Here is a 13,749-nt window from a genome sequence, read left to right on the forward strand (position 1 = left end):
ATGGTGCGTGAGCAAACAGTTCGAAAAGATGCGGTCGGCTGACGTCACGTGGTTCGGAGGAAACACGGGATAGTCTTCGCCCTCCCGACTGAGTGGTAGTAGTAGCCTTAATGTGGGAGCCCCCTAGTGACGTGGAGGAATTGGCTATGACTAATATTGGGGAGAAAATTTTGAAAAAAAATATATATATATAAAAAAAATTTAAAAAATTCGGATTCATGTGTCTACATACTTTTGGACATAAAATGTATCACTTCAACCACCATGTTCCATCAATTATGCTTTTAGCGTGATCAAGTTGAAATCTAATATCGTCAGGGCAAAATTGTGATATTATGTTATTAAATTATGTCCTAGGATGTCTGTTAACCATCATGTATATATTTTTTCTCTTGGTAAGGATGCAATTCTTTTTTACATTCCACAAATCGTGCAAGCTCTCCGGTACGACAAGGTAGGAAGCGTTGGCTTGTTGCATAGTTTTCCATACGACATACCAGACGCTGATTTCTCATGTCTCATTATGCATCTTCTTCACTCCTTTATGACAGATGGGGTATGTGCGTGAATACATACTGTGGGCTGCACAGAAATCTCAGTTGCTTGCACATCAGTTTATCTGGAACATGAAGACCAACATCTATCTGGATGAAGAGGGTCACCAGAAAGATCGTGAGTAAATATAGAGTGATTTAAATAATAGAAAATGAGCCCCAAAACATCATAATAATGACATTGCATTACATTATAGGTGTATGTTATATGTTAATAAAGCAGCAGCCATTTAAATAACAGTCACACATACCATTTCTCTGGTGTATTAGGTTTTGAGTTAAAACATTTTTAAAGGAAAAATCTATTATGGGAAATTGACTTTTTAAGAAATTTTTGCACATTGACATGGGTCTTCAGTATCTGTGTACACAGACAAAATATTAGAGAAAAAGCTATCCCCTTACTTTTATGTTTTTTTAATCCATAAATGTTCCTGGAAATTTCCATTCAAACTTCCTGCCCTGCCATGACATTGGCATTCCATGCAAGGAAAAAAAGGTGAGGGCAGTTTGCATAACCCGTTTTCCACCTACACAGTGGTAATAAGGAGTCTGCTGTTTTTCTAGGGAAAGTCCCATTTCCTGTGTTCTCATTGGTTAGGGAAATGTTCCTCCACTAAGAGGTGTGGTGGAAGACTAGAAATCTTGCTGAGAGCAATTTTGGCAAGAAAATTGGCATACTCTTGGAAGTTTCCTGAAACTCCTGGCCTCTCATAGGGCTCGCTTCAAACTCCCCAAGCCTCTCTTTAAGCTTGCCAATCTTGGGAAAAAGCTATGGAATTTTCATAAAATACAAATCTGAACATTTGTCTCGTAGCACTCTCATGTCACTCAAAGACTCTCTTCAAGTTGCGAGGCCTTTCCTGGTTCTTGACGATTTTGTAGACTCTCACAGTGATGGTGAGATTGAGGAGTCCAAGGAATAATTGAGGAGAAATCCTGTGAGTTCAAAAAGAATGCTTTCCTTCTTGCCTCTTGGGAGTTCTGGTGAGATTAAGAAGATTGTTGGCGAGTGGTCTGCGTAATACAGGCGAGAGTTGGTCAGGATCGAGGAGAGTATTGGAAAGAAAATTCTCCATAAAATTCTCTATTTCATCCCTTTAAATACCGTCCTCAGTACTCATGTCATTTTTTTTATGCCCTGCTCATGATGATTGTGGTCCTCTGATCGAGAATGCCTGGCCTCTTCTCGTTCTCGTACAAGTGCTCCTCATTCTAGCTGTTTACAAAACCAGAAGATCAGCGGATATTTCTTGTTCTTGCTGTACACCACTCAAGAACTCCTTGTTCTTGTCAAAACTCAAATCCATAGGCCCATGATGGTACACCATTTTTAGGTCAGTGAATACCCATTTTGTTCTCTACAAAATTTCTTGTGGGACTCCTGTATGTATGAAAGTGGCTTAAGATTTATGTGAACTTGAGTAAGAAAAACGGGACAGTATGGCACCAACTTCACGCAGATCTGATCTGTTAGTTTTTTTTTCACTGTTATTGAAAACAAACTTTAAGGCGAAATTCTTCCTGTAGCACATTCTCGTTTCCAAGTTTGGAGTAGGTTTATTTGTTGCATTGCAAGACAATGTAGGTGTTAACAATCATGTTTTGATGCACAGCGGACATTGGCGAGCTGTTGGAACAGATGATGGAGGAGATCATAGGCTCTCTATCTGGCCCTGCTAAAGACTTCTACCAGCGCGAGTTTGACTTCTTTAACAAGATCACCAATGTCTCTGCTATTATTAAGTACGTTCTCTCATACAGGTTAGTAACAAAGTAATTTGCCTGGTGTTCTGGGATTCACAATGGCTTCTTCTTTCTCGTCAGGCCGGTTCCTAAAGGTGAGGAGAGGAAAAGAGCTTGCCTCAAAGCTTTATCTGATATCAGAGTTCAACCAGGTGAGTCGTAATTTCCAAACATGTTTAATTGATTCTGTTGTCTGTTTTAATTTTTTTTCTTTTTTTCTATATGACCTACTTTATGTTGTGTTCACTCTTCCAGGCTGCTACTTACCAAGCAATCCTGAAGCCATTGTTCTAGATATTGACTACGAGTCAGGAACTCCCATGCAGAGGTGTGGTCTCTGAAACAGCTAAAACAAACGAGATACATAATTAGTGTAATAGCACAGCTTATCTTAGTGCTCAGTATTCGCATGCTGGCCTGGGAAAACCTGTTACTGTGGCTAAAAAAAACCTAAATTTTCACAGTACCAGAATATCCATTTCCATGAAAGTGCCAAGAGGCACAGTCTACAATTGCATAAAGTTATATATATTTTTGGCCTTCTCCCTTTTAAAAGAGTTTTATTCTATTTTCAGTGTCAGTTATTTGTGTTAGATAATAGTATAGATAATAATATTATATCATGACTTATTTATATTATGGCCCTTTAATGGCCTTACAACAGTGCTAATGTGGCTGAATTTGAGATTAACATCCCTCAGTTAATGCAGCCCCTATTTCTTCATGTTTTGCTTCCAAAGAGCTAGGGTTTCTTGTATTTTTAATGTAGTCTTGAATAAATCTTCAGGCCTTCCGATTGACTCCTTTTTTTTTTGCGCTCTCAAGTCTTTGGATTTTTCAATCCAATTCCCGTACCTGATCGGTTTCAGAGGTATGTTTTTTGATTGTTAAGCCACACAATGACCTATGAAACATTCAAGCATAAAACAACATCTAACTTAAGGCATGAACCAGTGAGAAACAGTGGCAGATGATGACAGATTATCAGGCTGGTCATTTATTATTTTGGTGATGCTGAATGCTAAGTTGTTGGAACAGACGAGAGGGGAAATAAGGCTGCTGCTGAGGTTTTATATAAACAATCTTTTTTTAAATTGTATCATTAGTCACTTTGCAGCCTGTCACAGTAAAATCTTTGTCCCCATGCGATTTCCTCAGATCAAGAATGTCAAATTTAATCAGGTTTTTTGTTGTTATATGCGTCTTTTTTGCTAAATTGTTGGACTTAACCTGAATCATTTCAGTTTGTGGTTCTGTCAATTTTTAATTTAGATGGAGAAGAGAAGCATTATATAATTACGCAGAATTATGGTTTTCCAGAACTATGATAAGTAGAAAATGTTAAAATGTCACCATGTGACAGATTTTTCCAGGCTGCCACGAATTTCATGTATTAGGACATTTCAGTTTTTTTTGATTGTCATGTATTTTGCAGTGCTGCCAAAGCCCCTTATCTGGCAAAGTTCAAAGTCAAGCGATGTGGAGTGAGTGAGCTTGAGAAAGAGGGTGAGTTTTGTATTCCACTTTCCTTCTTTTTCTGTCTCTGTATCTTCACTGTTTTGTGCAGGTCTGACATAACCATGCAATACAACAAAAAACAAGCTTTAAACAGAGTTACATGTTCCTCGGCCAGATCTGGAGAAAACCCTTCAACAAAACATTTGGAGATTTTACTGGGAATGTAGTAGTGTGTAGAACAGGTTCCCTACATGGAAAGGTGAAAACACAATATACTCGTAATAATCACAACTGAGAATTCTTTGTACTAGAGATCAACTATTAAATCTTAAGTAGTACTTAGTTTTACAGTTGGTGGCACAGCGGCTTAGTGGTTAGCACTGTCGCCTTGTACCTCCAGGTTCGATTCCCACTTGGGGAATTCCCACTCCTGTGTACATGAAGTTTGCATGTTCTCCCCATGCTTGGTGGGTTTTCCACAGGTTTCATCCCACAAGACATGCAGATTAGGCAGATGAGTGTGTGTGCCCTGCAATGTATTGGCACACTGTCTGGAGAGTACCCCATCTTGTGCCCTAAGTCTCCTGGGATAAGCTCCAGGCTCCTGTATCTGTATTCAGGATAAAGCAGTATAGATGATGAGTGAGAGAGAGCACTGTACAGGCAGAGATGACTAAGACTAAGTATTTAGTCTTGGTCACCTCTGTCTGTACATTGTATGTACCTTTAGAAGTATACCATGAACCATGTTTATTTCAGGTCTGCGATGCCTCAGTGATTCCATCGATGAAGGCGAAGGGAATGCTGAAGCCGTCCAGAAGGTCTGCTGGCAAGCAGCCATCTTTAAAGTCGGAGACGACTGCAGACAGGTTAGTCGTTTTCCAAATATTTCATATTTTCCAAGATAATGATCATTTTTAAGATAATTTTTTTTCTCTTGTGATAGGACATGCTGGCGCTCCAGATCATTGGACTCTTTAAGAACATATTCGAGCTAGTGGGGCTCGACCTCTTTGTGTTTCCATACAGGGTTGTTGCTACAGCACCTGGCGTGAGTTTCATTGTATTACATACACTCATTGCTGTTAGGATGTTAGCTATTTTCTGTGAGTTTTGCTTAGTTTATTGTTGACTTTTAAAAGATATCTGGTTTCATGTACTTACAATAGTCCCTGCTCAAGAGTAAAAATGAATAAAGCAGCAAATATCTGCAAGTGTGTAAAAAGCACTGATTGTTTTTTCTAGTGTGGTGTAATCGAGTGTATCCCGGACTGTAAATCTCGTGATCAGCTGGGCAGACAGACTGACTTCGGCATGTACGACTACTTTAGAAACAAGTACGGTGATGAGTCTACTCTGGCTTTCCAGAAGGTACCTTATTTATTGTTTCCATTTTTTATAATTTATATAATTATAAGAAACATAAGCAGTAAGACACTTTAAACCTACTGTAGTAGAAAAATAATCAATGATGCGACTCCAAAGTTGATTATTTTCAACTTTGTCATGTGACTTAAATGAGAGTGATTTGCTGACCTCAGCTTGGGGATTTCATAGCAGTCCTAGCAATAGCTGCTAAAACAGCTAAAGTGAGGCAGATCATTTTCCTTCTTTTGGATCCCAACAAATAAACCTGACTAGTTGCCGTTCTCAAGAGCAAAACCCCAAGCAAGGTTTTTTTTGCTTAAATTGCATGCATCGTTTGAAATGAATAAGTGGTCACATAAATGTGATGCATTTTTAATTGGATAACGGGAGCAAACGCATATCGATGTGTGTCTATGTGCAGGCAGACGAGTCCACATTAGAGTAAGATAAGAGTCATTGTGAACCGTCCTGACTTGCAAACCTGATCTGATCAAAAAAATTAAATTGAACCATGTGGCTTGTAATGTGAATGCTGCCTTAATGTCTCTTCACAGAAAATGGCACAACAAACGACATCACATATCTTTGAATACGCTTATGCATGCGAATTGTCGTGCCAAAAATTCTGTGTATTTCAAATATTAAACTGCTATATTACAATAAGCACATTAATTTAAATGTGGCATTTATCTATTTATATAGCACTTTTAACAATGGACATCGTCACAAAGCAGCTTTACATGAACATGGATATAGATTTAAATTTGTCCCAAATGAGTAAGCCAGAGGCAGTGGTGGCAAGTGACCTTTCACTCTGAGACGACATTAGGAAGGACCCTTGAGAGGAACTAGGCTCAAAACAGAACACTTATTTTTCTGGGTCATAGTGGATAATGCGATTATGAGTCATTACTTATACACTGCTGTATACTATAGAGTCATGCAGTGCTGTGTGTGTACACCATTATCTCGAGTTGTAGCTTTGTAAGTAATGTGTTCGAGTGAACTTAGGTCTGCCAGAAAGCCTTTTCTTGTAATTCTCTGTTCAGCCATATTAACCGATTTTATTTAAAGCATCTGGAAGACAAATTTTTTCAATGATTTTATAACGTTAATAATGGGTAAATTGCATGTTATCCTGTCTAATGTCTGTTCCCTTAAATAGACAGCCAGGTGTCCTAATACATTGCATGTGCTCTTATGTCCACCAGGCGCGTTATAATTTCATCCGCAGCATGGCTGCCTACAGCCTGCTCCTCTTCCTGCTGCAGATCAAAGACCGGCACAATGGCAACATCATGCTGGACAGCAAAGGCCACCTGATTCACATCGGTGTGTTTGACTCCGATTTCTATCTCTTTAAGAAAAATTTGGGCAAAAACAACAACAGACTGTTGTCTGTCTGTTCTCTTGAAAAACAAGGGAACAGACAAAAGGGGACAATTTAAGAACATATAATAATACATAATAATATGCAAGTTCCTTTATAATATAGAAATAATACCAAAATACCATAGCTTTTAAAATAGAGAATTATTGAAACATGATTATTCTTACATAATAGGACAAAAACATGGATATTAGACAGTCCTATATTTCAAATTAGTGTATACTGTAGCATCCAAATGTCTACGAGCACTAATAAATTTTTTATTTTTTTAGCATACATTATTTTTCTATTGCAAATTAAATTTCTTAAAACTTTAGTTAAAAGTATAATCGCCAAAATTGTTTATATGAATTTAAATTTCTAAATATTTTTGTTTAAAAAAAAAAAAATCTGTATTTAGACATTCTGATGAATTGTGTGTAGTGTATAGTGTGTGTGTAGTGTATAGTGTGTGTGTAGTGTATAGTGTGTGTGTAGTGTATAGTGTGTGTGTGCGTATAGTGTGTGTGTGCGTATAGTGTGTGTGTGCGTATAGTGTGTGTGTGCGTATAGTCTGTGTAGTGTTTATAGTTATTGTGTGTGTATAGTGTGTGCAAAGTGTGTGTGTTTGTACAGTATGTGTGTACAGTATGTGCACAGTCTACAATGTGTGTACAGTATGTGTCTGCAGTGTGTGTACAGTTTTGCACTGCAGTATATATATATATATATATATAGATAGATAGATAGATAGATAGATAGATAGATAGATAGATAGATAGATAGATATTTGTGTGTGTGTGTACAGCTATTAAAACTAATTACAACTATTTTGTACAAAGCATTTAACATGTCCAATAGTTCATATTTTCTGACATTTTCTAAAAATATAGTTAAAAACTAAAATAGTGTTTTAGAGTATAGTGTATTAGAGTATTGAACATTAAATATAAAGTATAATTTTCTATTCTTTGTTTGGTTTAAAAACTTTTTTTTTGCGATCTCAGTCATTTTGAACCCTCTTGTAATTGTATTTAATGCTTGGTATTATATGGAATTATATGCCGCAAATTCTCTCTAAAAATGTTTGTTTTAATGTTTATATATTTTTTTATTTAGTTCAAAGTAAAAGCACTGATTCCAGTAGTGCCAGTAGTGTCTGTTGCCAGGCAAATAACTGGTTTCTGTTAGTTTCTTATTATTAAAGAAGGACTTATATAGTCCCACATAACAGGTTAAAATGTTGTTTAACAAAGAAAAACAGAGTCATTTAACATGAGTCATTCTGTAAACAGATGTATTTAAATTTTGTGGAACATGTCTCCAGTGTTAGTTATTTCAAAATAGCATGAGCCATAACGTTATGACCACCCCATTAATATTAAGAAGCCCCCCCCCCCTTTTCTTTGCCAACAGAACAGAGGTTGTGTTCTGACACCTTTCTATAAAAAACAGCATTAATCTTTTCAGCAATTTGTGCTACAGTAGCTCTTCTATTGGATTGGACTATACAGCCACTCTTTGTTCCTCACACACACACATCAATGAGCCTTGGCCGCCCGTGACCCTGTTGCCGGTTCACTGGCTTTCCTTCCATAGATCACTGGAGGTCTGGACCTACTCAATATTAGACAAGTGGTCATAATATTATGGCTAATCAGTTCCATAAAGGGATGATAGGAATATTTATATATGGAGAAACATGCTGTTCTAGGAATGTAATTAGCTTCATTAAGGTGATTCCATCACACCACACCATCATTTATTTTTTTTCCTATAACAACAACCCCTCATGTGTTGCAAAATAGAATTAAGTCTTATTGTAGAATTGTTTCTTTTTGATGGCTGTAGATTTCGGCTTTATGTTCGAGAGCTCTCCGGGCGGGAATTTAGGCTGGGAGCCAGACATCAAGCTGACCGATGAGATGGTGATGATCATGGGGGGCAAAATGGAGGCCACTCCATTTAAGTGGTTCATGGAGATGTGTGTGCGTGGATATCTGGCTGTAAGGTGAGACCTGTGTCTTGTAAATATTTGATGACGATGGATAAGGTGTAAGGCCAGGACACAGGGTTAGAGTTCAGCATGAGTTTTGTAAGGGTGAGAGAAATCTATGTGCAGGGCACAGTTTTATATTTGTGTTCTAATCACTCTTTCTGTCTTTTTCTTACTGGATAATCAAAGACCATATATGGATGCTGTGGTGTCATTGGTGACCTTGATGCTGGATACTGGCCTTCCATGCTTCAGAGGGCAGACCATAAAACTACTCAAGTATGTTGTGTGTTTCATTTGAACAACATACATTATCACAAAGCAGCCTTATAGAAATCAAGATGTAGATTTAGAGCTCTAATCAGACGTGACCTGAAGAAGAAACATTGACACTGTAAAAGGAGCTCACCCTCTTCAGGATGCACTCAGTTGTGGAATTATAAATCATTACAAATCATACAGGTCTACAAGAGTAAAAGCAAAAAGTACTTTGGGGCATTTTCACACTTGCCCTAAAGTCATGCAATATAGAATGTAATCCCATGCATAACTATTGCTCACAAAGTTTTGCAAAATGATATGCACCAGATTAGGTTTATTACTTGGCAATTTTTGTGTATTATATTCTTTTGGTGCCAAACTTCAAGCTGCAAAAGATGTATACCATGGCATATCCTCATGCAGGAATGAATAGAACGGATTTTTTTACCATAGGAATATTGGGAATAAGAGTTCTTGGATAAGCCTGTGACTATCTTTATGATTCAAGCAGCAGGTCTTGGGTACAAATCTAAAAAATCCAGATAAGATTATAGAATGATGCAAGGATGAGTTTTGAGCTTAGACTGCAATAAACCAGTGTTTTTAACATGGGTCCACCTTATTCTAAATAAATGTTTTTTAAAAATGTTTTGTTTTTGCATTACAGGCAAAGGTTTAACCCCAACATGAGCGAAAAAGAGGCTGCTGCATTTATGATTAAAGTCATTGAGCGTTGCTTCCTCAGTAGCAGGTGCTTCTTCTCCTTCTTTTTATAAGTAATGGTAAAAGTTGCAGTCATAGCATTAGTTGTAGACATAGTAGTTGCAGTAGTAGTCTTATTTACAGTTGTCGTGGTAGTTGTAGTAATAGTTATTGTAGCAGTGGCAGTAGTGTAAGTCATAGTAGTTATAGTAGTTGTTGTAGTATTGGTACTAGTCATAATAGTTGTAATTAGTAGGTCTTTGTAGTTAAAGTCATTCCATTTGTAATAGTATTCATAGTAGTTGTAGTAGGATCAGTAGTAGTGGTAACTCATATCATACCAATTTTTTTGGATTTAAAACGTTCTAAAGATTTATTTGATTACACCTAGTGTTTATAGTTCAACTAATAAAGCACTTTTCTGTGTTGCAGGAGCAAAACTTACGACATGCTGCAGTATTACCAAAACCAGATCCCATACTGATTTCACTACACTTCATCCTTCTTTACTCTTTTACTATCTAGGACAAGCACTTTACCTTATTTCTCAGCCCAGTCACAGTGAAGGTAATAGCAGAGTGGTGATTATAGTTCGGTTGTTTTCCCCAGGGCTGCTTTAGTCATCTGCTGTACAAAATACTGCATGTGCAATGATTCAGTTTTTTTTTTAAATTTAATCTCCCTTTAAGCTTTACACTGTCATCGACTTTTAGCCCTTATGTTAACATTCCACTTTGAATGTGTACAGTGTTCTAATGTGCAGGACTTGGTATGTCTTGTATACCACCAGAGAAGTCATCTTTGTCCCCTTGACCCATATAGTACAAAAAATTTTTGCGTGCTCCTGAAATTGCGCAGTATGTTTAACGTGTCACATTTTGAAATAGGATTGTGCACTGGATGTTTAATTATTAATCAGATCAAACCACTGGTGTTATCTTAGAGACATGCATATATTCGGAGTGTTCTTGCATGTACTTGAAGTGTCTTTTTGATCATACTTTGCTTGCTAAAAAAAACAAAAATCAGACTTCACAATTTAGCTATTACGCTTGTTGCAATCTTTAAATAATTGGCTTTACTTTTAAAATGTTTTTTTCAACAAATTGATTTATGTTGTCTGGTGAAATCATTCATCTGTTAAATGATTATGTTTTAAAAAACATTATCCAGAGAACTATTGTAGTATATGGAAGGTAAAGGTGAAAATCGTATTTCATGTGTTTCGTGTGCGTGAGAGAGAGAATATGTAAAGTCTGGGAGGTGAATGAGATGGCTGAACGATGACCTAGAACTTTATTTTATAAGGGAATGTTTTTAATGGCTGAACGATGACCTAGAACTTTATTTTATTAAAAGCCATAATGACTCAGTTAGTGCATTAATATATTATTGTCCATCACCTTCTGTATCTGTCAAGTCAAGCTTTGTTCCTTTTGGTGTATTTTATTTATACAGCTGTGCAATGACCCCTATTTTACTGGCATATCGTTACATGCTGGTTGGAAAAGTGGAGCTGCCATGGTAAGCTCTTTTGTGGTGAGCTCAATAGTCCTGTGCTCTACAGTCAAAATCCTAATTGGCTTTACGCAAGCTGCATATAGGAAACAGGCATTTGCAGATCGCTGGACATTTCAAGTGCCCCTGATGTAGAATGATGGTGTGTTTCTGTTAAAATGTAATATGCTTTTATGTCAAATAATATAAATGGTTTTAAAAAAAAATTGTGTGGTGTTTTTTTTTTTTTCCAATTCATTAACATTTCTAATCTAAACTAAGAACATGCTATATACTGTGTGTATGTGTGTATGTATGTTTGTACAGTATATATCTCACACACGTGCATCTCAATGAATTAGAATATCATCTATATATATATAAGCACAACAATTCACAATAAGAAACAATTCCCATTTATATAAGCCACTTCTGATTCCAAATGATCAGCTAGAAGTCAAGTTATTATTTGTTGTTCCTACAACTTGGATAGGCGACAAGACTTTTGTCAGGGTGTATGAACATGTACAGCATGCAATACTTGGCCAGGGCTCCCTTTGCATGAATTACTGCAGCAGTGCCATGTGGCATGGGGGTGATAAGTCTGTGGCACTGCTGAGGTGTTATGGGAGCCTAGGTTTCTCTGATAGCGGCCTTTAGCTCTTCTGCGTTGTTGGGTCTGGTGCCTTGCATCTTCCCCTTCACAATACCCCGTCACAATGGTCAGGCGAGTTTGCTGGCCAATCAAGAACAGGGATACCATGGTCCTTAAACCAGGTATCAGTACTTTTGGCAGTGTGGGCAGATGCCAAGTCCTGCTGGAAAATAAAATCAGCAGAGGGAAGCATAAAGTAATCTAAAACTTACTGGTAGATGGCTGCACTGACCTTGGACCTGAAAAAACAAGTGGACCACCACCAGTAGATGACATCGTTCCCCAAACCACCACTGACTGTCGAAACTTTACCCTGGACCCCAAGCAACTTGGATTCTGTGCCTCTCTTATCTTCCTTCAGATTCTGGGACCTTGATTTCCAAATGAAATGCAAAATATATTTTCATCTTAAAAGAGGACTCTGGCCCACTGAGTAACAGTCCAATACTTTTGTCCTTAGCCCAGGTATCTATGTGTGGTGGCTCTTAAAGCACTGACTCCAGCTGCAATCCACTTCTTGTTAATTCCCCCCCAAATTGTTGAAATGGCTTTCTTTCACAATCCTCTCAAGGCTGCAGTTATCCATGTTGCTTGTGCACCTTTTTCTACCACATTGTTTCCTTCCATTCAACTTTTCATTAATGTGCTTGGATGTAGCACTCTGGGAGCAGCCAGCTTCTTAAGCAATGACCTTGTATCATGTGCAGGATGTCAATTATCATCTTTGGACAACTGTCAAGTCAGCAGGCCTTCCCATGATTGTGTAGCCTATTGAACGAGACTGAGAGACCTTTTAAAGGTTTGGGAAACCATTGAAGGTTTTTTTGAGTTCATTACCTGATTAAAGTGTGACACCATTTTGAACTATTCAAATTTTCTGTGATGCTGAATTTGGGGTTTTCATTATAAGCTATAATCATCAAAATTAAAAGAAATAAACACTTGAAATATATTGGTCTGTTTGTAATTAATCTAGATGATATATGTTTTGCTTTTTGAATTGTGTTATTTGACGTGAAATTAACATTTCAATGATAGAATTTGTGAATTTCGAATTTATTGAGATGCACCTGTATGCAGCACATATCTAACACTGTTTTTAGATATTTTGGTATTTATTTTGAAAAATTAAATGCAAAAAATAAATTAGTTTAAGGTTGTAACATTACAAAATATGGACAATGGGTATGAATACTTTTGCAAGGCACTATATGTGCGTTTATATCCAGCAAGATCATATCCATCATATTCTGAAAGCCTTATCTGGCAGTCTGTTTGGTCAGAGAGGGATGCTTGGCCGTGTTCAGTCTTGCTTTTATTAATATTTAATTAATAGGTTTTAGTGTGACACAAAAACACAGGTAATCCACTGAGAGCCTCCAGTTCTGTAGGGTCTCCATGTAGAAATACATGAGAACTCATTAATTTACCTTCAGCAGGCGGTCTCTCCAAATATCACCTTCTGTGTTTTGTTCTTTCCCACTCATTCCCTGTGTCCTTGAACCCTCTCTCTCACGCACACATACAACAATTGTTCCATCTCGGAATTGTAAGAATAAGGGAAGAAAGTACGAGCGTATCAGTTCGTTCTCCAGAAACCCAGTCTCTTGGAATTCCAGAGCCATCCATACATCAGGCCAAATACAGCATTGCCATGGTAACTGGCTCCCTTGGTACGAAAGAGGGGGGTGGGAGTGTTCCGAGTGTGTGTGTGTGTGTGTGTGCGTGTGCAGCAGTAATTGGTATTGCCACTGTCTCCCCCACCTTCCCAACATGCCCATTCATTCACGGCAAGCAATTTTCAGAAAACGTCCCCTCCCCAAGCACACAGTCCTCAGCTTATCATGGGGCCAGCTATGTTTATGCAGCACTACTGAGTAAACCCTTGGGCAACCACGAGTAACTACAACAGCTTCACAACTATCCTGGAACTGTACTGGAGAGATGAGCACCCATTTCTCCAAAAGATATTTTATCAATTGGTGTTATGATAATAGACCATGCTGAATAACACATCCTCTCCCTTAGGTCTTTAACTGTTTTAAGATCAGGTGACCGTGTTGGCCATGGCGTGTGATTTGCATTATTTTCATACTCGTTAACCATTCAACCTTTATCCTGTATAGGTGGGGAATTATCATAC

General features: G+C 37.6%; 1 protein-coding gene across 2 annotated transcripts in view; it reads left to right on the forward strand.

The window, feature by feature from the left end:
• pi4kaa (phosphatidylinositol 4-kinase, catalytic, alpha a) overlaps positions 1-11,172 on the forward strand; it is a 44,820-nt gene extending 33,648 nt beyond the window's left edge. For both annotated transcript variants that reach the window (XM_053516185.1, XM_053516186.1), the window contains exons 42-55: positions 401-454; positions 552-672; positions 2,171-2,300; positions 2,382-2,452; positions 2,556-2,628; positions 3,736-3,806; positions 4,518-4,627; positions 4,705-4,809; positions 5,004-5,129; positions 6,338-6,458; positions 8,347-8,506; positions 8,681-8,770; positions 9,420-9,503; positions 9,887-11,172. In XM_053516185.1, the coding sequence (XP_053372160.1) occupies positions 401-454; positions 552-672; positions 2,171-2,300; positions 2,382-2,452; positions 2,556-2,628; positions 3,736-3,806; positions 4,518-4,627; positions 4,705-4,809; positions 5,004-5,129; positions 6,338-6,458; positions 8,347-8,506; positions 8,681-8,770; positions 9,420-9,503; positions 9,887-9,938 (1,368 nt within the window). In that variant the 3' untranslated portion in view covers positions 9,939-11,172. The remainder of the gene's footprint in view (positions 1-400; positions 455-551; positions 673-2,170; positions 2,301-2,381; positions 2,453-2,555; positions 2,629-3,735; positions 3,807-4,517; positions 4,628-4,704; positions 4,810-5,003; positions 5,130-6,337; positions 6,459-8,346; positions 8,507-8,680; positions 8,771-9,419; positions 9,504-9,886) is intronic.
• Positions 11,173-13,749: the final 2,577 nt, after the last annotated feature.

The sequence above is a fragment of the Clarias gariepinus genome, chromosome 17, assembly GCF_024256425.1.
Source record: "Clarias gariepinus isolate MV-2021 ecotype Netherlands chromosome 17, CGAR_prim_01v2, whole genome shotgun sequence".
In the NCBI taxonomy this organism is placed as follows: domain Eukaryota; kingdom Metazoa; phylum Chordata; class Actinopteri; order Siluriformes; family Clariidae; genus Clarias; species Clarias gariepinus.